General features: G+C 32.2%; 1 protein-coding gene, 2 non-coding genes and 1 pseudogene across 3 annotated transcripts; 3 read left to right on the forward strand and 1 right to left on the reverse strand.

Annotated features, from left to right (window-relative positions):
• Positions 1-15,470: 15,470 nt before the first annotated feature.
• On the reverse strand, positions 15,471-17,146 carry LOC113522898 (uncharacterized; annotated as a pseudogene).
• A 1,736-nt stretch (positions 17,147-18,882) lies between these two features.
• Positions 18,883-25,042, forward strand: LOC113522437 (60S ribosomal protein L7a). The gene is made up of 7 exons (XM_026908113.3): positions 18,883-19,032; positions 19,406-19,520; positions 20,089-20,238; positions 20,933-21,021; positions 22,092-22,223; positions 23,643-23,765; positions 24,836-25,042. Exons 1-7 carry the CDS (start codon positions 19,018-19,020, stop codon positions 25,016-25,018), a joined length of 807 nt encoding a protein of 268 aa, XP_026763914.1. The 5' UTR covers positions 18,883-19,017; the 3' UTR covers positions 25,019-25,042.
• Positions 19,586-19,662, forward strand: LOC113523120 (small nucleolar RNA SNORD36). Its single transcript, XR_003402436.1, has one exon. It is a non-coding gene; the product is annotated as a small nucleolar RNA SNORD36 (small nucleolar RNA).
• On the forward strand, positions 20,784-20,864 carry LOC113523121 (small nucleolar RNA SNORD36). Its single transcript, XR_003402437.2, has one exon. It is a non-coding gene; the product is annotated as a small nucleolar RNA SNORD36 (small nucleolar RNA).
• Positions 25,043-27,326: the final 2,284 nt, after the last annotated feature.

A 27,326-nucleotide genomic window follows, 5' to 3' on the forward strand; every position in this document is an offset into this window, starting at 1 on the left:
TATTCAAGTGTTAGGCTGTAGCGTCCTTTTTAAAAATATCACTAAAGACTAACTGCGGTTGCCAGCCTGCCAGTCCAGCGTGGCAACTACTGTCAAAATGACCCTTTATGGAGGAGGTCTATGGTTAACAGATGACATGATGGGCGGGCATCTAGTAATGTTTAAAATAAATCTCTAAATATATAGCAAAGCTTTTTGAGAACGGCTAGACTAATTCGACAATTTTTTTTTCAAATTATCCTTGAAGTCTGACAAAGGTTTTTATGAAGAGGAAAATTGGAAAAATTGCCCGGTAAACCCGTAAAAACCTCATTTTCTTTTTCCTACACAAACTGTTTCTTTGACAGAATTCAGTCTGTCGAATGTCGATTCGACAAATGATAAGAAACTATATAATTTAAAAGAAAAATGTTATTATACAATATGGCAGCCGAATACATGTTCATGCATGTAAATGTGTAACTTAATGTCGCCTAAATACTAAATTTCTATATAAAGGCAGTCTTCGTATTTACGGCATGTTAGGTTTTTGAAATACGCGACGTAAATCGAAACGACGTAAATCGAGACATATTTTTTCATATGTTTACATGTGAAGCTCAATGGTTAGGATCCACAGGGACTCAAAATAAAAAAAAAACCGCATTTATAACAAAGGATATACATACTTTATTATCAAAAGTAAGTTCTTAAAATAATTATATATGAAGTGAATTGAAATCTCCTATGGCGAAAATCGAAACAATTGACGTATGCTTGAGAAATAGTGTTAAAGCATTGTTCGACGTAATTTGATCGAAACGACGTAAGTCGACTGCCTGTATTCAAAATTTATAAGAACATTTCGGTACGCTTAATCGGCATAAGAACATTTCTTCAAAAGGGGGTAAAGAGGTTTCTTCAGGGTCGGCAACGCGCGCGTACCTCTGGTATTGCAGGCGTTCATAGGCTACGGTAACCGCTTATAATCAGGTGGGCTGTATGCTTATTTGCCACCTCAGTGGCATATAAAAAAAAAAAAAAAACGCTTGACTACAAACTCTGTTAACTGGTGTAAAATGAGTGCACATTTGCACAATCGGATTAAATGCGCTTTATTTTTAGCGGTGCTCTGTGTCAGAAATTGTGCACCTTTGTTTTTTATTATATCAATGATTGCTTATGATATTTCTTGGAAGTACTTATTGTCTTGTAACATTAAAAGGTAGTAAAATAGAAAAAAATCTGCTCTTTTTTTATATATACAGCAAATAGTACTTCATCTACACCTGGAGTAGATTTTTTAAATTTTTGTATCACATCATTATCGCTCTCGCTGGAGCGTGAACAGTTGTAGATGGAGATACATTGCAGGATCTGCAGGATTGCAGGATTGCAGGATCCTTATCGACAATCCATTGTAGATCTCACGACCACTCTTTCAAGAGTATATGACTGAAGAGAGAGAAGGAGAAAGAGATTATCATCTATATTTATTTATTTATTGATATTTCATTGCACCAATACCGACAAATACAGTACACAAAGAGAAAAAAAAAAAGAAGTAATTAAAAGAACATTAAGATTGTGTTTAAAAAAACAGACTTCAATTGTAGCAAAATCAGTTGTTTTGGTTATTAAAATTAAACTTTCGAATCGATTTTAATAGAATATCAGTGGAGCCAGCCTTTAAAAAAAATATGTGATAATAAGCCGATTTGTTATGATGTAACAAATAAAAAAAAATATATCCGAATTGAGAACCTACTTCTTTTTGAAGTCGGTTGAAAAGGCGATCTTATCGTTAATTGTCTGAAAGAAACCAGTAGATCACTGGTTTCGTTTAGACAATCTTTGAATAATAAATACAGAAAAATAAATTAAACTAAAAAAGGCCAAGAAACAACTGCCGAGTTTGTTGCCCTTATTTTTCAGTTGAAATAATATACCAAGCTGGATTCATACGAGTAAAAAAAATTACTTCAAAAATACTAATGTTCAAGTTTATTTCAATAAACATCATTTTATTCTTTTAATATTTATTAACTAAATTATATACAAAATATATACACAAGTAAAGACTGAATACATTTATCAGTGGTCACAGTCATAAACATAAACTACCTTAACTTTCACAAGTAATTAAGCTTTTAGTTACTGCAACCACTCCGGCCGTACTCGGTCCAGACCAAACACTAAGTTAACGAGAACCTATATAAATCTGAGAGGCGTACTCGAGTACATTTCCAAGCGAAACTTTATCGGACAGTTCCTAGTTAGGACCGCGGAGACCGCTAGAAGGTCCACCGTAATGGAAAAACTTCTGATTGTATATAGCGCGTGATCGGCAAAGATATTTGTTCGTGTCTGTGAAAATTAGACCTTCTTGCTTGTACTTTGTGCACGTGTGCGAACGGGAGTTTTATGAATTAATGAAACTGATAGAACTTTCGCGTGAAGTTCAATATTAAATTAATGTCTTTACTTGCTAATAATTAGATGCTTTAATTAGAAAATATTCTATTTAATAAGGTGTTATTTTGTTAAGGTCCATATCATTAGGTAGTCGATTAGAAGTATTTAATTCCGCTACTATATATGTATGTATGTATAAATAAAAGAAAATTAAAAAAAAGAAAGTAAATTGTAATGATTATGAAATTTAATTATTGTTATGAAAGAGCGGTTTCTCCTAACACAAGCAATCTTTGCTTAACAGGAGATGCCAAACCCTGTAATGTAACTAACTACCTTTGTATAAAGAAATAAATTTATTATTATTATATATATATATTCCTTATTGCACTTGTAAATTACATTGTTATTGCATTTATAAATATTGTGAACAAGGGTGAACTCATCTCTGACAGAGATCTCTTCCAGTCAACCCAATGCAGTTAGAAAGCATGTTGTTAGCGGGTAGCTAAATTTATTGCTAGTAAATAATCCTTTGACGCAGCAGTGTAAGCGATACCATTATATTATCTGTGGTGCAGTGTGCATATAATATGCTGCACAAAGGCCATAATCCCCGGCTCGATCGAACTATGGATTATATTAAACGCTTTATTCACATACAATTGCTTTACATGCCTTTATTACAGATAACATAACACTTTAAGCTATAAGGGACGGGATTATAAGCAACTAGCAATATACCTTTTCGAGTCGACCTCCACGCGGTCGCCGCTAGAAACTATTATAGGTAATTCATATTGAATTAGCCACGATGGACCAACTGACTTGAACTCCGCCTGCGTATAGTGCAGGCTGGGTTACCATTTACATTATAATGCATTAAAATACTGTAAGCCGTGCTTGTGTGTATGAATCTTTACAAAATACCATAACTGTTCTTGTCTATAGACGACTTTTATCACTTTTATTGTTAAAACTATCATATGTACACATTATACTTTAATATAATAACAGCCGGATCAACTTATATGTATTTTAACCAAGAAAACTCGAATAGTTTCGGGACCATCCCGGACCCACAGTCATATCAAGCTCGCATTCGCGTTATCACTGGTATTGATTAAAAGTCTCGGATGGTCCCGAAACTAGTCGAGCTTTCTAAGCTTTATCACTATTCATTTTCAGCCGTACTTTTTGGTATAGCCAGTCTCTAGCTACCGCAAAAAATGTGACAGAGAACACAAAACTATTTTTATTTTTCATTTACACTTCAACATTATTTTTTTGTTTCCTTTACATTTTTATTTAAGTAAAATTTTTATCTCGTAATAGTATGTTTTTTTTATTTATTATTACAAAAAAGTTCTGTATAAAGGTATTATATAAAAAAATTTTAACATTCAAGATTGGTGGGAAACCAAAAGTGCACTAGTAAAAATTTAATTTCAACATTCAACAAGTTGCTGCGTGTAGGGTTGACAACTTTAGAACAAAAAGGAGAGAAATCACTAGCCTTAACATATTTTCACTGGTTGGCCACTATACAAAATTAGACAAGGAAAACTAAATGGCGCTGGAATCGAGACTTGTGGTTTTTGTTGATTATTTTGTATTGAAATATTATTTGAAGTAAAGTTTCTAAATTGGCGAGTTATTGTTAATATTATGTATGAATGTAAAGTGAAATATGTATAATACGCGACCTTTTTCTCAATGAAATATAACGCACACAATCGCAATGTTTCTTGCACTTGCAGTATATGTTTTTTTTATAAAGTTGTACAATACAAGAGGATAAAAATAAGAATTGTGATAAATTATTAATATATCGGTAAAAAATAAATAAAACCATTCGCCTATTTAGAAGTTTTGGCTCAAATTATCTCTAATTACAAAATAATCAACAAAAACCACAAGTCTCGGTTCTAGCGCCATCTAGTAATTCGTGTCCAATTTTGTATAGTGACTTTAAAGCAAAATATTAGAATCGTGTAGGACATTAAGATAAAGTTTAGATTATTATTGATATATTCCGTCGTAATTATTATTATTTCTAACAGTAGTTTTTGCGAAATATTTCATATATTATATACTATATTTTATTCGCACAAAGTAAATTCGTGTTACTCCACTCAATATTAGTCTATATGTGACATTTGATATATATATATATATATATATATATATATATATATATATATATATATATATATATATATATATATATATATATATATATATATATATATATATATATATATATATATATATATATATATATATAATATCATCGTAAAATATTTCAACGAAATAAATGTAAAAATAGGTAACTGCTAATTATTTTCAATAAGCGCTTTTATAATTTACCGTAGCGCGGCACGATATTGTACGATTTTATCGTCACGTACATATATCGTGGTATACGTAACACACAGGTAAAAAGATAAGAAAAAAGGTATAGGAAAGCAAAATAAAATAATTTTTTGTGTCCACCAATTCACAATTTCTGTCAGACATTCAATGGTTGACTGGAAGACAATTCCCTTTTATGAATACTCGTAAGTCCGCCATTATACTCATTATTTTCTTTACAACTCTATATCCTATAATTTAAGACTTTATTGTACAATAAAGTGTTACAAACAAACAACTGAAATAGATGTCCTAAAAAACTTTGAAGGAAGTGCTTCTAATTCTTCTGCTTTAATTATCTACTGCTGAATACTGTAGGCTTGTACATTTAATAGACTTAACACCAAACGGTGTTTTCTACCAATCAACCACTGGGTAAATAGGGAAATAAATAGACATAAAGTAACACTTAACATATTTACACATTTATATATTATAAACATATACAAATACTAATATAAACATATAATGTGTAAAATACATAAATATAAATACAAATAATGTACACATACATACAAAAAATACACAATGACTAGTAGAGAATGCTATTAGTATTAAGTAGTTTTGTATCGTATTTTCTTTTAGTCAATACACAGATTACACAGTTAATTATAGATACACAAGACATTGGACTATATATATATATATATATATATATATATATATATATATATATATATATATATATATATATATATATATATATATATATATATATAATAATATAATTAATTAAATACATAAAATATTACTATAACAAATAACGAACTGTATTAGATGAGCAAATAAAACAATATATCGTGATGATAACATCGTACTCGTATGCTATCGTGGCGCGTAAATTATAAAAGCGCCTACTGAGTTAATTCGGCATTGTGCCAACCCTAGTTACACGAGCCACTTTTTCATACATTCCAATTGGAAATTCTGAAATTCATGCCGATCACGTTTCATGCAGCTCCACTTCTATCGTATGTAGGCCGCTGAAAGTTCCTGCACAGTGGAACTTATTACTCGCATGTCGTTCCATATAATTTTATGTGACTACGAATGTTCGAAATTGTCAGGGCTTTCACTGAGCTAAATGTAACTTTTTTTTTTATAAAAGGCCAGTTTTGTACGTGCAATAGCGTCCGCTTGGCTAAGATAAAAAGTCGGCTTTGTCCTTCTTGATTATAAGCCTTCACTTTTCATATTTATTTATTTTTATTTTATTCTTTATTGCACAATAAAACTTTGTACAAATGGCGAGCTTAATGCCATTTTCTACCAGCTAGACATTGGGTAAAAACAGAAAGCATATGAAAAGCAGATATGGTGAAAAATATGTGACAATTATAGTAGCACATTAAGGCAATATACAATTTTATAAACAATTTAATTAATTATCATATTAATATTAATAAAAGAATAATATTGTTTTTTTTATATAAATATAATAAGTGAGTATTGATTTATTAATTTACTTTAACTATCAACATTTTTACAAAGTAAAAATTTAGGCAATGAACTATCTATATACATATTAGATTTTTTTACTTGTATTTCTGCTACAAAGTTTTTTTTTTTATACAACTTAGAATGGCAAACAAGCTGACGGCCCACCTGATGGAAAGTGGTAACTGTCGCCTATAGACATAAGCAGTACTATGGACATAGCAGAGTATACTGTTTCGCCCATGATACCCCCCATGCGTTGCCATTCCTGAGGACTCAGGTGTTATTCCTCTGTACCCTGTAAATTCACGCCATATCCCACCCTTCAAACCGAAGCACAGCCATGCAAACACAACTGCTTTACGGTTAAAACACGAATGGGACAGAGGTACCCAAGCTAATGATTTTTGTACAAACGATATTACGATAAAGTAAAGTATTTCTTAACAGTCTTGAGTTTTATTTATGAGCAATAATAATAATAATAATATTAGAATCAACCATGCTTGGCTAAGGCCCGCATGGCTGAACATTTTACCCCATAAAAAGGGTGATACGTCTCCCTTAGTTGTAAGAACCGACTAAGGAAGGGCGAGGGATGGGTAGTAGCGTCCCTCTTCAAACGTCACAAAACAATTGCGGTTGCCAATCCGCCTGCCAAGCGTGGCAACTGCTGGCAAAATAGTCCTAAGGGGAGATTTATTCTATGCCGGGAGTACGCAGGTTTAAAAGCTATTATAAATATCTATAGTTCATTACTTTCACTCATCTCCAGTCCTCTACCTTTACAAAGTTTATGCCCATAAGTGTATTAGTCGTGTAATTTGACAGGAAAGTTATTACAACTGTCAAAATGACAACTAGACTAGATAAAATCTCTTCGTAATCGAATTACGCGATCAAATAATCTATAATTCACCTAATCAAGTATATTGTATTCCCTGAATGTGAAGTAGATATTGGATAAAATATATTAAGGGAGAAGATGAAAAAGTTTCATTACTTTGTGTGGAAACGAGAAGCGAAGTGTTTTTTTTTTCAAACGTGACTTGAATGAATGAATTAATCATTATCACTGCTTAGTATAAAACAAAGTCGCTTCCCGTCTGTCCCTATGTATGCTTAGATCTATAAAACTAAGCAACGGATTCTGATGCGGTTTCTTTTAATAGATAGAATGATTCAAGAGGAAGGTTTATGTATATGTATAATTCAATAGAGTACCCGTAACCGGCAAGCGTGTATGAAAAGATTGATGAATGTGGAAGAAGCGAAAGAGGTTTGTTTGAATCGAAGCATTTGGCGTTCCATTGTTTCTGCCTACCCTAATGGGAGACAGGCGTGACAGATATGTATGTATATAATTCAGTAGAGAAACACTGAGAGTTTTGAAGATTTCTGATGTGATTATTCGTATTTCTAACATGAAGCAGTTGTGTTTGCATGACTGTGTTTCGGTTTGAAGGGTGAGATATATCAGTGAATTTACAAGGTACAGAGGAATAAGACCCGAGTCCACAGGATTGGTAACTCTTCAGAACATCCTTCCCAATAAGGGGAGTTTTGTCAGTAGTTTCCACGCTTGGCAGGCGAGAAGGAAGCTGCTGTCCATTCCTCGACAATTAAGCTCCCTTAGTCACCTCTTACGACACTCACGGGAAAGGAAAGGTTGGTCTATTCTATGCCGAGACCATACGGCGATAGTTGATAAAGTTTTCTCCTTATTAATACCTTATTAATGATCAATACGTAGTTTTACTTAGCGGAACAAAGCTTATTGTGGAGCAAAATCTACTTGTAGAAGTATTATTATGAATTCTAATTAGAAATATTTATTTATTTATTAAACTTTAATACTCCTAGAAAATTTATATGGCGGACTTAAAAATCGGAAATACGTTAAAAAAGGTATTTCCTAATCTTGTCCCCATCTCTCTCTTTAATGGAAGGAAAGAACTGAAATGTAATGTAGACTACAGGTCCTATTGCTAGCAATATTATCTACCAGACGACCATATACATATATATATATATATATATATATATATATATATATATATATATATATATACCTATAGCATTAAATTTGCTTTTGGTAATGGGATACTTTTTATTGGTCAACAAAGTGTAAATAAATAAATAAATATTATTACTTTGTACTATGCACATTATATATATACAATGTATTCAACTTCCAGTCCGTAAAGAAAATCTAAGCACCGACTACAAAAGAAGTATACTAAGTGGTCTCTTTAATTAGATTGAACTGTCGTGTCCTGTTAGAAAGAAAGAGCTAAACTTCAGTTTAAAAGTATTTTTCTTACAACGAGGAATATTATTAAAAAGATGAGTACTACCTACTAGCTTATATATACTACTAGATTATATATATAGTATTATAGTGACCAGAAGAAGACTTTGTACAAAAGTCGATTGCTTGAGTACCTCTGTCCTATTCGTGTTTCTACCGTGAATCAGTTGTGTTTGCATGGCTGTGTTTCGGTTTGAAGGGTGGAATATGGCGTGAATTTACAGGGTACAGAGGAATAACACCTGAGTCCTCAGGAATGGCAACGCATGGGGGTATCATGGGCGAAACAGGTGGGCCGTCAACTTGTTTGCCATTTTAAGTTGTATAAAAAAAATATAAAATATAGTAAAGACATATTATAAGAAGTAACATAGGTAATAAAATTGCAACTAGACAATGTACATTGGAGATATTTAAAAATAAGAACTATATGAGGAATCTTAATAAAACCAATATGAGTCGATGCCAAAATAGTCCAGTCATATGGGCCAAAAAAAAAGGGTCAATGTGTATGTTATGTCACAGATAATATAATACTATACTGTTATGTATACATTTAAATGTGTATATATTATATATGTATGTGTATGTATGTATGTATATATATATATATATATATATATATATATATATATATATATATATATATATATATATATATATATATATGTATATAAATAAAAAATCAACCAAATGCATGTTTCGATTAATTACTAATTTCAATTAGAGATTGTTTATGTAGTGTGTCTATTCTATAGAAATATACTATAACTAGCTGACTCGGCAAACGTTGTTTTACCATATACATTATTTCGAGAATTATGCATGATAATTTCTCGTACTACAATTATTATATTCGATTGCCATCTTGCAACCCTATTGCGGTATATAAAAATCGCGATTAAATAACAGGGGTTGATCGTAAAAGCGTGAAAATTTGAGTTTATATGTATTTTTCAATGCTAAATCATAACAAAATAAAAATAAAAATTTTTGTCAAAAAAATAAAAAAAAAAAATATTTAGCGGTGGGTTACCCTTATAATAGAGGAGTATGAAAAATAAAAATAAAAAAAATTGTTATAAATATAAAAAAAAATTTTTGGGGAGGGTCACCCTCATCATTAAGGGGTATAAAAAATAGATGTTGGCCGATTCTCAGACCTACCCAATATGCACACAAAATTTCATGAAAATCGGTAAAGCCGTTTTGGAGGAGTTTGGTAACAAACACCGCGACGCGAGAATTTTAATATTAGATTTAACGCCACTTAAAAAGTACCAATTATTCAAAAAAAAAAGAAACACTGTAAAAATAAAACATTCGGATCATAATACATACGTACCTGTATCTACAAAAATATTGTGTCCTACGCCCGATAATATCCAATATATAGGAACGAAAGGTAATATTGACTGGTTCAATATTGCTAAAGGCATCCACGTTCACAAATAATTCCAAAATAGACCCAGTAGCGTCAACAAATTGCTTTTAACCGGGAATTGTTATGGAGTAACGGGGTGAGCTGATATATCAGTGTAGAGTATAGAATATACGATATATGTATATTACTAAGCAGAAAGGGTTTTCCACAAAATATTTTTTTTTTTTATTATTATTTCAATCATTAACTGTCCCCTGCTTCCCCATCAGAGGAGTTTTGCCAGTAGTTGCCACGCATGGCAGGCGAGCTGGCAACTGCAGTTAGGCTTTTAGATTAAAGATGGACGCTGCTGCTCATCCATCCCTTTCCTTTAGTCGCCTCTTATGACACCCACAGGAAATAAAAGGGGCGGCCCATTCTATGTCGGGGTACACACGGTACACAAGATAAATATATATACTTTATTGCACTTGAAAAAAAAAAATACAGCGATTAATTTAACAACTTGTTAGCAAGTGTGGCTAATCCTCCAAGAGAGGATTCGGAGATACCTTTTTTAACGTGAAAACATTCATCATACACTCCTCGCAAAAAATTAAGGGAACATAAAAATTTTTGAAATTTTTGGGTGATTTTCAACAGGCTGTATTTCAGTGAAAAATAATCGTACAGGAAATTTAAAAAAAGGGTTTTGAAGCTTGAAAACTCTAGTTTTCAGATTTTTTAATGAAAAATATATATATATATATCCATGCAATTCTTAAACAAAGCTGAAAATAATTTTTTTCTAAATTTTCTAGGTTTCGTTTTTCACTCTATGGGCATGGAAAAATTTTTTCGAGCTACTCCATTGTAGAGGTCTCTTAGCGTGTTTATTCAGCTTCAAAAATCGCTTTGGATGGCTCAATTACGACCATTTGTCTCCGAGATATCGAACTTTGAATGCAAAAGCATCCTTTTCTATTCAACTGCTAATATCTCTGGAACTACTGGTCACACATCACGCGGGCGCCGAGTTTCTTTATCTGCATAAAATTTCCAATTAAGCACAGTCAAGAGTTAGTGAAGAAAAAATTTTTTTCTTTCTAACATTGAATTGAAAAAAGTGGAAAATATGACTTTTTCTCCTTTTTGGTTTGTGTTACTTGGCTGTATCTTCGCTAATATGGGCGGGAAAGCTAAGGTTTATAGGAAAATTTTACAGACAGAGAAAACTTTTTTCGACTTTTCAAAAAAAAATTTTTCTTCAAAATTTTCTTGATTTTTTTCGATTTTTTTTGATAATGAATTTTTAAAAAACAAAAAATTGAGTAAAAAGTAAAAAACAAATGAAATTATTGATTTTTGAATGGATTAGGGTGAGTTTAAGGGACAAAAACCTTGTTCCCTTATTTTTTCCAAAATTTCAATCAATTGGTCCGGGAAAAACCGTTGAACCGATCGCTCCAGGGATTTAGGGGTTCTTTAAGGAACAATAGACTGTAAAATTTTCCTCAAACCTTAGCTTTCCCGCTATATATTAGCGAAGATACAGCCAAGTACCCAAAAAAGGAGACAAAGACACTTTTTTCCACTTTTTTCAATTCAATGTTTTTTTTGGAAAAAATTTTTTCTTCACTAACTCTTGACTGTGCTTAATTGGAAATTTTATGCAGATAAAGAAACTCGGCCAAAACGCTTGCTGTGCGACCAGTAGTTCCAGAGATATTAGCAGTTGAATGGAAAAGGATGCTTTTGCATTCAAAGTTCGATATCTCGGAGACAAATTTTCGTAATATGAGCCATCCAAAGCGATTTTTGAAGCTGAATAAACACGCTAAGAGATTTTATACAATTTTTAGCTCGAAAAATTTTTATTTTCCATGCCCATAGAGTGAAAAACGAAACCTAGAAAATTTAGAAAAAAATTATTTTCAGCTTTGTTTAAGAATTGCATGGAAATCGGAGCTCAAAAAATTTTTTTACTAAAAAATCTGAAAATTAGAGTTTTCAAGCTTCAAAACTCTTTTTTTAAATTTCCTGTACGATTATTTTTCACTGAAATACAGCCTGTTGAAAATCACCCAAAAATTTCAAAAATTTTTATGTTCCCTTAATTTTTGCGAGGAGTGTATTTATATGCTTTTGTACTTTCACTTATAATATAGATATTAGGTTATACCAATATGTACACTGGCGGACTTATCTGCCTTCTAATATGTATTTTTTGCAAATTTTCACCGTGAACAAGTTATGTTTGCATGGCTGTGTTTCGGTTTGAAGGGTGGGATATTGCAGTGAATTTACAGGGTACAGAGGAAAAACACCTGAGTTCTCAGGAATGGCAATACATGGGAGGTATTATAGGCGAAACAGTATACTCTGTTACGTCCATGGTACTGCTCATGTCTAAACGCGACGGTTACCACTTTCCATCAAGTGGGCCGTCAGTTTGTTTGCCATTTTAAATTGCATAAAAAAACAGTATGTTCCCTTTTATTATTCGAACAACATTATCTTTTATTAATGCATGCACTGTTACCCTGTCACGTAGCGTAAGTAATGTAAACACAACTATTGGGTAAAATACAGCTAAAGTTGGTGTTTATTTAATGAATATTGATTTGTATTTTCCCCCGTTCTAAAGTTCAATTCACTTGTAGTCTGAGGGACTATATTTTTTTTATTAGATATTTTTTTTTATTAACGAGTCAATGTAACAGTTTTTGTCACATAAAGGCAAGATAATATTAACATTATAGTTTTTAAATTTATAAAATAAATAACAATAATAATCATTCCAATCGTTATGTCAGTGAACGGTCTTATCCCAACCAGTCTGGAACAACATCTCAGACGGTTGGGATTTCGAGGCGGCTCCCTCCCGGGAAAGATGCAGAAAGCGGTGCTCTTAGATACTGCCCGCACTGTACGCCGGTTTCTCTCCCTGGGGCCCTGAACCTCGGCCGACTGTGCTTCTGCCGGAAGTTAGTTTGCCATCTCCTCTCCTTAAGAGGGAAGATGTGAATTTTAAAAAAATTTAAAAATAACAATGATAAATGACAACATGTGAAATATAAAAGAAAAATAATGTTATAAATTAATTACAATACATATCAATATAATAGTAATTACATGTCAATAATGATGAAGTTTTAAAATTGGAAATGTCAGACTTATTACAATTAAAATGAATAATTGTAAAATATGTCATAATTTAATATTGGTATTTAGGTATTCAGTTACGTTGTAAAAAGAATTGTTCATAAAATGCCTCTATTTTATTTTTAAATAATTATTACAATTGCAAAATATTGTCATATTAATTGATTTATTTGTGGTTATTATCCAGAGTCGACCTAGCCCCTAAATAAGGAAAGAAAAGAAAGAAAGGATTTATTTATAAAATTATATGACTTATACAGTAACATAAATAAAAAAACTAAAACAAACAATAAAAAAATAAAAAAAAGAATACAATTTAAAAAGTATATACCGTTCCTTGTTCAAATGAAACCTAAATTTAAAAGTCTTATTAAAAGTATACAGGTAAGTGTCAGTGTGTAAAAGTGTGCGTGTGTGTGTCGTAATATGCCGTGAAATAGGTCCGTACTCAGCATATTGCTGCAGCGTTTGAGGCGCTACAGCGCTGTTTCTCAGCGCAAACCATGGCGCCCTGGTAAAGAGAGTTATAATATATAAGTAGTATTAATATTCAGCGTGTGTAAATACTCTAAAATATATCTTTGCTTATAGCTGCCAGCTTAGCTTTTGATACTGAGATGCAGCAGGCAATTCTGGGGTAGGTAAGTACGCGTATGATTTGACTCAGATCATCATATCGCAAAGGTCGGGCATGGGAAGAATGCCAAAAAAAAGAAAGCCATATTGTCCATAAAACACAGTGCTTTCAGTACTAGAGGTAAAAGCATTGCGATTTATAGGCCATTTACTTGATTGGCATTTGGTACTCTCGTTGCATAAAAAGTACAGTTTTCAAGCCGTACTGAGATATGGACCTATTGATGTAAGTACGATCTATTATACGAATATGATACTAGTAAACCACCCGGATTCGCATGGTACATTATTGTGACGTATCTCATAAAGTTTTGTTTAAAAAAATCGATTTTTTTGACAAAACTACTTAATTTGATTTTTGTTTTTTTTTATACAACTTAGAATGGCAAACAAGCTGACGGCCCACCTGATGGAAAGTGACAACCTCCGCCTATAGACATGAGCAATACCATGGACATAACAGAGTATACTGTTTCGCCCATGATACCCCCTATGTGTTGCCATTCCTGAGGACTCAGGTGTTATTCCTCTGTACCCAGTAAATTCACGCCATATCCCACACTTCAAACTGAAACACAGCCATGCAAACACAACTGCTTCACGTTTAAAACACGATTGGGACAGAGATACCCAAGCAATCGACTTTTGTACAAAGTCTCCCTCTGGTAAAAGTTTTGTTACACAAACAAAAAATAATTCTATGTTTTGAAAACATCTTTCCTTTAAATGTTTTTATAAATAGCTCTTATACTATTTTTACCAAGAGGAAACTCAACTGGCTTCTATATTATGATAATGGAATCCCGTCCATTCCGCTACAAGCAGGTATCTAGCCTTGATCAAAGTTAATTGGAAAACGCCTATTGATTTTGTTTCATCCTTTTGCGCTCTTTGTTTGCGCCCTAAACTCTAAACAAATGGGGTAATCGAAATCACTTTATTTTCACTCGTTGTTACTCGTAAATTTGTTTAACAAAATAAATTGTAAACAATTTTATGTGAGTACTTACCTATATATATAAATTTCAGTTATTCATTTAAATTTAACAGTATAGCCATGAAAAGCCATAATAGACACACTATCAGGTTAACAATAATAATACATGACTAGTGTTTCTGCCTTGGTTCGCACGGGTAGACATTTTTTTCGAAAATAATATATGTCTTATTTTACTCGCTGATAATATAATAATAAAAACTTTATTGCATAACCATGATTGTAACAAACTCAGCACTGGATTCAATATAGTTTAAACATCTGTGTCTGAACTATTGATAGAAAACAGGTTTTCTATTGATGAACAAATTTTTAAAATGTATTGATTAGTATTTTATTTTATCTATTACAAACAAATAATATATTTTTTTTTATAATGTCAATGTAGAGTACTAAAAGTAGAATATAAATTAGTAATGAATCCATTTTTACCTAACTGTAACAAAGCTAAAGGATATTTAGAAGTAAATTTTATTATTTTTTTATTACTACGAGTACTTAACATTATTCAATGTGGAAAACTATTACTATTATAAAAAAAATATTATTCCCTTTATTGTATTTATGTATGTAGTGAACGCCTTTATTTCGAATTCATTTGCCCACATTTCGGCGAACACACAAAATGTAGATACAAGTAGCAAGACAAAATGGTGATATTTTTATTTTATTGTCACAACATAATGAGCGCCTATTCTAAGGCCGATACTATAGAATTTACACAAATAAAACATGCATTTAGTTTCCTGGATCTATTTATCTGGATCCACTGTTATTTCGAAAAACACTCTTTCTTCGTTAATTATCTTCAGTAATATTTCCATTGGCACATTGGAGAGAATATATGTAATCTCTTTAATGACTTGGCGCATACAATCGTTTAATTTACCATCACCGTTCGCCCAGTCTAAGATTTTGGTTGTAAATGAATGAAATGGATCATGTTTATATTTGTTAGTAACGTAATCCAAATCTGATAAAATGATATATACCAATTTAGCATCGAAACCATTAGGAAACTCAGTTTTTGTATGTATAGATTCAATTCTACTTCTGACAATTTTATGAACAGAAAGTAGAATGCTTTTTGCTGATATATGTTCTGAATGATACATATTATATAAGATAATTTTAAATTCTTTGGCTGTTACGTCGTTTAACGAGGAATAAACATTTGTATTAGGCAAAGATTCATGAAATGCTTTTACGAATATTTTCACATCTCTTTCAGACAATGTCTTAAATCAATCCAATATAGTGTTCACTGCTTTTGTACTAAAACCAACCTGTATTCAAATATCGTATACAGAACAAAGTTTTGTTAGGAATCTAATTTCCACTGCAACTATAGCCATAATTAGTTTCTGAGTCAACTTTTTCCTTATTTCAGTGATGTCCTCTCCATCGCCTCGTAACTTGTCTTCTACATAGGTAACTACTTTGTATTGAAACTTTGCACTTATTCTTTTTATTATGTCAGCCCAAATGTATTCTTTGTTGACATCTCCTATTTCACTGTTCGCAGTATTCCAAACTTTTTTTACCTCTTTAAGTAAATGTTCAAATTTTTCACCAAATACTAAGTAGTTTTCATCAGTAAATTACTTGTTTCCCATGTTTGATTTTAAAACACCGCTCAGAATGTTCTCTATTGCTTTTTTGAGTATTATTATGTATTGATTGACAAATTGTCCAAGGTCACCTTTGCAAAGTTCTAAGTTATGACAAAGGTATGAGGATTTTGTCAGTGAAATGATAATATCTGTTTCTTTTGTTGCTATAGATCGTCTTCCGTCTGTGTAAGTATTTTCCAAAAAATATGTAATGGTGTCCATTACGTCTTTCCCAAAAACCAATGAACCCTGCATATTTACTTTCACTGCTTCAGATAAATATGATATTACTGGAAAAGTAAACCTTGATGCAAATAAAAAAGAAGTCAATTTTCTATTGATCGAAGAAAAATAATACTTTACCTAAAATTCCAGTAAAATATGTCTTAAAATGCATGTTTTGAAAAATACCTTTGACTATTAAATATTTATATTTATATTTTATATATATTATCACGATTTTACACTTTAAGAAAATAAAAATCAAGCAATAAATATTATTTTGTTTAATGTCGATGAAATATAAACTTTTGCAATAACTAAATAGAAAATATTGGCCATAAATTACAAACTATGTCTGGCATTGAAATAAAACAATACTTGCTACAGTACAAAGAAATTGGAGCGAAAGATATTTACTAGCTCGTTTGTTGATAGGTTACCTACATTGGAACACCGATACGGTAGCTTGATCTAGCAATGTAGGTGCCTACCTACACATTAAATGTGAAAACTGCGAGTAAAGAGAAATATCTATAAAATCGAGAATTTTATATTGAACTTGCGACGGCTTCCATTTGTTTCATCGAGATCATTATTAATGATCATTTCATACTTGGATTGTTGTTTAGTGAAATATTATCAACGGATTTCAATAAAGAAGGAGGTTCTCATTATCATCATCGGTTATATTTTTTGTTTGTTCTCTCATAATTTCGTCATTTATAAAACGATTTGGAATATTCTTTTTTGTCTATATTTTTGTCAATATCGTTTCCAAATAATGTATTTTCTCTCCGCCTCATTAGTATTGCTAAATAAATAGAAAATGGCGAATCGATTTTTTCTATTTCTATTAATGTAAAATGTTATTTGATTGCTATATATCTTTTTAGATAACGCTCAACAAGACACGAGGCTCTCGTAAATGTCTTCGATTTCTAACCATGCATGATCTACTAGATAAAATCGTGAATCGTTATGAGATTGACAAAAATGCTTCAATTTCAGTAATTGTTCCAATATATCTACAATTGTCTCCCATCTTGTTAATTTCTTTAGAAAAGTAAGCATTATATCATTGTCATTAAATTAAGAGGAAAATTCTGCCAATACTCTGGATATACGATAACATTGCTCAAGTATAGCAGCGCGTTTTCTGCATGTGTCCGTAACAGCAGCTATTAAATAATTCTCTGCGCATCGCAAAATCTTTATTTTTTTTATAATCATGACTATTAATATTGTCACTGACTTCTAAATATGCAATATTATCAATGAGCTGTTGAAATTCATCATCGACCTGCTGATGTGATTTATCAACATGACAAGAAATTTCAGTTAATTTTTTTTTTATTTAATTAGAATGCAAATACCTTCAAACAAACTATGGATTTTTAGTACCACTTAAGCCACTTGGGCTTGTGTGCATTTCGTTCTCAAATGTCAATATTTACATTAATATTCTGCTGTTTTAGCAAGGTTGGACAGTAAATAAACTTTCAGCTTAAACTTTATGATTTCAAAAGTGTTATTGCTTCGCAAGTCGGTAGATAATGGCATTATTATAAAGAGAAAAATCAATATTATTTCATATATTTAAGCCAATATAAAGAGGTTAATACTCAAATTCAAATTGAATACTGACAATTAATAACTACCTACATAAACATAAAGAACCGATCCACCTGTATAAACGGATAGTTCATAATATCGTAGGTACCTAATGTTATAATAAGTTTCTTATCTTTAATATTATATTACAACCATCCATAAGACATTTAGATCTTTTTGTATCTGGAACATATTCAAAATAAGTATAAATATGGTTTCTTTTTTTCCTACCCATTATTAATACCAGATTTGATAAATTATGTTATTATTTTAATAGAAAACTGAATGTTTAGTGTGCTTTACGCAGAAAAATAAAAACTTTAAGTTTCAAAAACTTAACCTTTATTTTTGTTTGTAAAATCTGTGGTGAAACTGATTTAACAACAGCACAGATTATTGTTGTTGTAGATATTTATTAAGTTTAATTCCTTTAATAATCTCTTACACGTTCTAGCTCGTGTAAATTCGTATCATTAACACATCTATGATTCGATGTTAAATAAAAAAGACGGATAGTTATATACCCGTAGTGATTACTTGCTTTGTGTGGGTATCCATCTATATTATACAAAGTTTATCGATATATGAGATTATTTGCAAGCGTAAGCGATTATAGCGCCACCATTTACTTCCTGAACGACAATTCAATTACCATAGATTAAGAATAATTTTGCAGCTTCAGAAAGTCAAACTTCAAATTACAATCTAATGTCAAATTGACAACTGACAATTGTCATACAACAAGCTATTCCGTCTTTTTGATTTCGGCCATTTGTGCCGATAACTTGGTGTTTTGGTTTCGGTCACGTATCTTTTCGTGGCCCATTAATCGCTTATTTAAAATCCAAGCAAGATGGTGCAGAAGAAGGTAAAAACCATGTGCGTCTATAATATTATTATATTTTTGTGTCAGCAAGTGAACAACTCATGGAATTCAAATTATTATTTTGTTCCTATGATCGTTGTTTTTCACATGATTACGGTTGTATTTAGGTATATAGTATTATTTATAGTATATTTATTATTGTATCAGTGTGGACGTTATCTGAAATTTGGCAAATATAGTTTATCTCGGTAATAGTTCACTTATTGCAACATAACCTCAATTTCCATGATGTTAAAATTCGCATGAAGTTCGATGATTACTCTTAAAATATCACCAAGATCTCTGATGATCTTTGTGAAACGCGATTATTATTGAATAATAATTGTTTTTCCTGAACTGTGTACTCTGGTTGCAGCCAAAGAAGAAGGTGGGAAAGAAAGTAGCGGCCGCTCCCTTGGTCGTGAAAAAAGTTGAACCCAAAAAGATTGTAAATCCCCTTTTCGAAAAGAGGACCAAGAATTTCGCTATTGGTAAGTGTCTGTTAATGGGATTTTTAATTATATTACATATTCCTCACACATTTAATGATTTATGACCAAAATGATGTAAAAAAAATATTCTGAAATTTCACCATGTGGTTGAAAATTTACGAGCTTTTTAACACTGATTGGTCTATGGTTATGTATTGTGATATCAAATCCTATAGAGCAATAGTTATGGAAACAAAACACTGGAGTATTGTCTGAATATTCTTGTTGTTATTGCTTGGCAACACACAAAGATTCCACTAATATTTGAAGTGTGTTCAATAATATTTATTACCTACATAACCCATATTTTTTTTAATTCACAATATAATTTTTCACATTTAAGCAACAAGGTACTACTATAAACATTTCAAATAATTAACAGTGGTATTAATGTATAATTATTATTGTTTTCTTCTTGTGGCTGAGTTTTTTATTTTTTTTTAATTGATTGATCCATTAAAAGATGTAACAAAATTGCTTTTACATTCATGTTATATAGGACCTAAATACTATAATAAAACCACAGGTTTGTTGAAACTGTTATTAATTGTTATATCAATTTAATCAGGTCAGGACATTCAGCCTACTCGTGATCTGTCACGTTTTGTCCGATGGCCCAAATACATCCGCATCCAGAGGCAGAAGGCAGTGCTGCAACGCCGTCTGAAGGTGCCCCCACCAATCAACCAGTTCACCCAGACACTTGACAAGACAACAGGTAAATTTATTTTCAGCCTCTCTTATTGTCTATGTTACCAAGATGTTAATAACATATTAAACTGTCTGCATTTATTAAATTTTATAAAGCTTTTATTATGCAACTTAGACTAACAAACCGACAAAAATGACTTCCTATCTGATGGAAAGTGGTAACTGTCATCTGAAGACATAAATGGTAATAGTCATTAAACTTATTTGAAAAATGGAGTGATGACATTGAAATGGTGATGAATAGGTAGATCATATCCTTAAACTAAGAACAAGTAGGCAAAGGAAATGATAAGAGGAGAATAAAATACCTAAAATATTAATGTAATAAAATTGTCACTAGATGATGTCTGTACATGGAAGATATTTAAGAAAAAATAACATGAGGGGTCTTAATAAGGGCAATAGATGCCAAAATAGTAATTATTAGAAAGTTTGTTCTGGCATCATGGAAATACTACATCCTAAAAATCCTTCCAAGTCCTAGGTGTTTTTTAGCATTTTATGGATTGTATTAAATCAAATTGTATGTTAATAACATATTTTTTTTTATTTTCTAAATGATGAATTACAAATGCAACCCTGAATCACTATGATTATCAAAAAAATACACGAGCTTTTTAACTCTGATTATTTTTTATTTTCAAATTTTTTAATATTAAAATTAAGTTTTGATTAATAGAATCACATTGTATTTATTTCAGCTAAAGGCCTGTTCAAGATTTTGGAGAAATACACTCCAGAGACTGAAGCAGTCAGGAAAGAGCGTCTGAGGAAGGCTGCAGAAGCTAAGGTAAAAATAATTATTACTTTTTAAATTAAAAATCATAATTTGTAATAAAAAGTAGTCATTATTTTGTTGATATAAAATTGGAAACTAGTATTAATTTAATTTTATAATTATACAACACATGCTTGTAAGAATATTAATTTATATAATTACTACATTTACCTGTGACTAAAACAAAGTATTTAATAATAAATATAATATAATTGTCCTTTGACCTTTGCATAGATTGGGCTGACCACTTTCTTTCCTGTGGGTGTCATAAGATGCGACCAAAAGAAAATAATAACTTAAAAAATAAACCACCATGACAACTACTGGCAAAACCCCCCAATAGGAGAAGGTCTCTGTTCAACAATGGACAGTTAATGGATGATATGATGATAATATTGGCCATGTGGTCCCAATATATAATAGGCCACCCCTTTCCCGTAGGTGTCTTAAAGGACAGCGAGGGATGGGTAGCAGCATCCCTTTTAAAATATATCTAAAGCCTGACTGTGATTGTCAAGTGCGGCAACTACTGGCAAAATCCAAAACAGTGGACAGTTAAGGGCTGTTATGATGATGATAATAATGATGATATAGTAATATTGAACAACAACCCAATGCTAACACATTAATATACTAGTGATCCATCCCAGTTTTGCACAGGTATCTAGATAGAAACAGTAAATTAATATTTTATTTATATCCACAAATATCATTATTTTTACATGTATTATAAGTAACTAGTATAACTATGTCAGTTATGTTACATATATATATATATATATATTCTTTATACATACATTATATACTAAATATTATAGCTAATTACATAAATAGTATACTATCTCTGTAAATTCATTCAGAGAACAATTAAAAAGATCAATTGTATCTGCTAGTTTATAATAACTTTAATAATAAAAAGATTACTACAAATCTTTAAATAAACAATTATGTACTTCATATGATGCATAACAAAATACAGAATGCCATGACGACACTATCCACCAAGATCTCTGATGACATAACTTCTCTGTTAGCTTTAAGTATTATATTGGAATATTTCTTAAAAATAAATTATGTTACAGGTTGCAAAGAAGGATGAGCCCCCAGCGAAGAGGCCAAACACGCTGCGTGCTGGCACCAACACGGTCACCAAGCTGGTAGAGAAGAAAAAAGCACAGCTTGTAGTTATTGCACATGATGTTGATCCTATTGAGGTGTGTATTCAGTTTTATGTTGTAACTAGATTTTATGTAGATTTTTAAGGGTTTATGGAATGTGTTCATATTTGCACAAAGTCCTTTGCTCCTTAGGTAAACGGGATATGAATTTTTATATAGATAAGTAACTGTTAATATATTTTGTTAGGTTAACCTCCATGTGGTTCCCTGGAAATCATCAGAATTAATTGTTATAAATTCCAACTATTCTGTTTCATCCTCACCTATCATCCCTCACTGGTGCCCTGCTAGTGTATACAGATAACTCGGCGAGATTACTATTCCATTAACAATCCCCTCCCCCCCTCCTCCAGAAATCTGATAATTTCTGGAGTGATATTTTTGTTTGTGTAGGTAATTTTGTGTGTGTCTCATATAAACTTATCATGTAATCACCTTAATGCTACTCTATAATAATGAAATTAATGCTTGTGGTGACAGAACACCTTAATTTTCAGGGTAAATGAAGATATCTGTATCACAGTATATTATGTAAATTACATGGTGCAGTGTGCATGTCTATAGGCAATGGGTATCACTTCTCATCAGGTGGCCAGTTAACTTGTTTACCATTTAAAGTCATTTGTTGAGTGATAAGTATTCATGGAACAAACACAAGCAAAGTTATTCATCATTACTTATCATCCCTTACTGGTATGATAGCTCATGCAAAGTAACAATTCCATTATTCTACAAAGATGGTGCTGTGAAAATGACATTATATTTTAAATATTTATATAATATTACAAAAGACTTAGTACCTGTAGGTAGACTAGGAAAGTGGCGGAATTTAATGCTAACTCTAGTTTTTTTTTTTTTTGATGGGTGAACATGGTATGGTAACCCCACCTACGCTAACGGGATATGCTGGCGGAGCACCAGTGAAGGGTGATAGATGAGAATGAAAACAGGCCAGTTAGCCCATCATGATGAATTCATCAGGAATTAACCATGATAGTTTCCAGGGAGAACCGCGAGGTCGACCTGGTTGGGTATATTGCTAGCAATGAGATTCTCAGTCTCCATTACTAACAATCCCTTTCCCCCCTGTTAACTCTAGTTTGCTTAGAAGTTGATAAAAAGTGAAATGACCAACAAATTTATCAATCTTATTGAAAATTCTATTGATAAGTCAACATTAAAATCGCCATAGACAAATATAGATTTGTTTTCCTGCGCGACCCATCTCAAAAGCTTATTTATAACCACTTCCAAAAAAAATTTTGTCACTCTATGGTCCATGTTATTTCTTTTCATATAACTTACAATGATGTTAGAATTTCTTCACCTGAGGCTGTAAACACTTATAGTTTACAAGCTGCATGAAGCGTGTTGACACTGAGCTTACAATTTATATTTTTAAGATAAATACATTTTTTTATTTCTATTTTTTTATTATTGCAATATTGTTGACAGCTGGTGTTGTTCCTGCCAGCCCTGTGCCGCAAGATGGGCGTTCCTTACTGCATTGTTAAAGGCAAATCCCGTCTTGGTGCTCTTGTACATCGTAAGACTTGCACCTGTGTAGCGCTCACACATGTTAGTATACATTTCTTATTGTTTAAAAAAGGCAAGGTAATCAGAAGGCCATTTAAACTGATTTTGATTATTCATTTTGCATTTCCAGTCAGATCTTGACCCACAAACCCTGAATGCTTAAATACATAAAATAATAAAAATAAAATTTTGTTCCACGAACAGGATAAAATTAATATAGGATTTACTATTTGGTAGTGAACTGTTCATGACAAAAAGAACTATCAAAATCGGTTTATAATCGGCGATAGTCGTTAATTGTGAAAAGATACAACTATACTGGGGAATTTGTTTTTGAAGTCATTTAAAAATAAACGTGACACAACAATAGGATATGGAAGTATGGATATTTAAAAAATAATTATCATATTTTTAAATAACTAAAAAAAAAGGAAGTTTTCAATTCTGTTGTATTTTTTCTATTGTTTATTACCTTGTTACTCCTTTAATTTGTAAACCGTTTACAAAGCTGTTCGATTTTTCTTTCTCTTATGATAATGACCACTATAAATACCACGTATTAACGGTTCCGGAATTGTATAAAATCATTCTAGTCAACTAACTAGGGATATGCTAAAATAACACATAATTCAGTCAATTAACATAATTGTACTAATCATCGTATATCATAAGTAAATTAGTGGTAACATAAAACAAAAATGGGGAAAAAAATTGATGCGAACCTAAAACTTAGCATGGGTTTTTATTTTGTACTGTAAAAAAGTCTACCTCCGAATGAGATGTCAAAAAGACTGATTTTTTTTTTATTATTTTTACATTCCTAAAAATACCTCTTTGTTTTCTGACATGGATATTTTTTCTACAAAGTTACATTCTAATAAACAACTAAGCTAAATTTCACATTTGCTGCAATTTCATCCGCTTTCAATCTTTTTCAACTGTGCTAAACTAACTACTATGGTATTATTAGAATCGTAATGATGATTTATTTGCTATCTGAGAGCTATGCTGTCAACTCATCTACCACCAATAGAATTTATCTGAGTATACCACTACTTACTATTCCATTATCTATGTCGTTTCTTCTCTAATTCACAATTGATTTCCACCAGGTCGAGTCTGGCGACCGGGCGGCCTTCTCCAAGGTCGTGGAAGCCATCAAGACTAACTTCAACGAGCGCTACGAAGAGCTCCGCAGACACTGGGGCGGTGGCGTGCTAGGCAACAAGTCGAATGCCCGCATCGCTAAACTTGAGAAGGCGAAGGCGCGCGAGTTAGCGCAGAAACAGGGTTGAACCCAATAAAATTAGACCTTTATATGTTTGTGTTTTATTTTATTTCTGACTGTAATCCTGCATTTACGCGGAAGTTTAAGGCAAATTTTATCAAAAGTAGATTATACAAAACTATTCGCCGAACATCTGTGCTGGCATGGTTGTCATTGAGAAAAAAAAACCAGTGTTCTAAGAATGATTCCTTGTTTGTTTACACCATAAAGAAGTGTAAATAGTCCGAATTTTGAAACCTTATGGAATGTAAGGTGAGATTCAGAGGCAAGACCTTGTTCTCATTTTGACTTTAAGCCTATTCGATACATAATATTTTTAACATAGGAGACTAGTTTCTAAAAGTTTGCTAGTCAGTCACTTAATAGAAATTGAAATAAAACTCCAGTTTGATTATTTATTAATGTAATAAAATTTTAACTGGACACTGTCTAAACACTGAAAATATTAAAGAAAAATTAACCCCTCATAGAGGTCTTAGCAATAGTAGTGGAAACATTTTTTACGAATTTTTTTATTGTTAAGTATTTTTTTTATGGGTGAAAATGGTATGGTAACCCCGCCTACGCTAACGGGATACGCTGGCGAAGCACCAGTGTGAAGTATGTACGTGTTTCGTGTGTTCGCGGTATGAAAGGTGATATATGCCAGTGAACTTACAGAGTACAGAGGAATAACATCTAAGTCCTCAGGAATGACAAGGCATGGGGGGTATCATGGGCGAAACAGTATACTCTGTTATATCCATAGTACTGCTCATGTCTATAGGCGACGGTTACCACTTTCCATCAGATTGGCCGTCAACTTATTTGCCATTCTAAGCATGAAAAAAAAAAAATTATTAACCTATTTATTAATCTTTAATATGATCATGATCGGAGAGTTGGCAGCAGTAGTTGCCACGCAGTTAGTCTTTGATGATGTTTTAAGAGGGATGCTGCTGTCCATCCCTCGACCAGTAAATTCCCTTTGTCGCCTCTTACGAGACCCATGGGAAAGGAAGGGGTGGCCTATTCTATGCCGGCCGGAACTTTTTAACATTCTCATTACTTTTTTAAATCGACGTTTTATACAGATTTACTTTTGCCAATTGACTACAGGACTCTAAAATAGACGTTTACATGTGGGTTTAAAACGTGAATAAATTATGTAAGTATAATTTGTAACTATCAAAATGAACTAAACATTCTTACACTATTTACTTTGTTGCTAAAATAGGTATAGATTTTTCTATTCTTAGCTTATAGGTAACCATTAGGTATATATTTAATCTCTCCACGGTAAAATAAATTAATCTAAAATACTCTAGAATGATCACTGATTTTTTTTATGGGTGAAAATGGTATGGTAACCCCGCCCGCGCTAACGGGATACACTGGCGGAGCACCAGTGAAGGGTGATAGATGAGGATGAAAAGAGGCCAGTTAGCCTATCATGATGAATTCATCAGGAATTAACCATGATAGTTTTCAGGGGGAACCGCGAGGAGATCGACCTGTTTGGATATATTGCTAGCAATGGGATTCTCGGTCTCCATTACTAACAATCCCTTTCCCCCCTGATCACTGATAATTACATCATACGTTCAATGCCCCTAATGAGAAAAGTATCTTCTTAATCTAATTAAATTGTTACTAGACAATGTTTGTAGATTGAAGAAAAATAAATATGGGAGGTCTTAAGACCAATAAATATCAAAAGAATAATTTTTAGAAATTTTATCTGTTTTTATGTTTGTACTACCATCACACACTACTGTACCAAATATTGATCCGTTGTTCGGTAATATCTCCAAAGGCCTAACTTAAGGCACTAAGGCTTAACATCCGGTGTAAGTATCTCGAGCTTTCTGGTCTCTTGCCAAAGCTGCACAAGGGAATTTCTGTCAGTCATCTTTTCCACCATTGCGCAGGGAGGATAACTCGTTGGCTCTGAACGCCAAAGAGAAGGCCGATCTCCTTGGATCTCTCTTTGCATCAAACTCGACGTTGGATGACGGGGAGAAACTACCGCCGACCATCCCGCGTTGTAGGAGCTCTATGCCGGATGTTAAATTCACGCAAAGATCAGTGCGTAGAGCACTTCTCTCCCTTGAAATCCATAAGTCGAGCGGGCCCGATGGCATTCCTCCAATTGTGCTAAGGACGTGCGCACCAGAGTTGGCTCCGGTTCTTACGCGTCTTTTTCGGCTCTGTTACTCATCAGGTATAGTCCCAAAGTTTTGGAAGACTGCTTTGGTCCATCCGATCCCTAAAAAAGGAGACCGCTCAGATCCAGCTAACTATAGGCCCATAGCTATCACTTCCTTATTCTCGAA

The sequence above is a fragment of the Galleria mellonella genome, unplaced genomic scaffold, assembly GCF_026898425.1.
Source record: "Galleria mellonella isolate WM207_F2 unplaced genomic scaffold, CSIRO_AGI_GalMel_v1 utg515, whole genome shotgun sequence".
NCBI classification, from domain to species: Eukaryota; Metazoa; Arthropoda; class Insecta; order Lepidoptera; family Pyralidae; genus Galleria; species Galleria mellonella.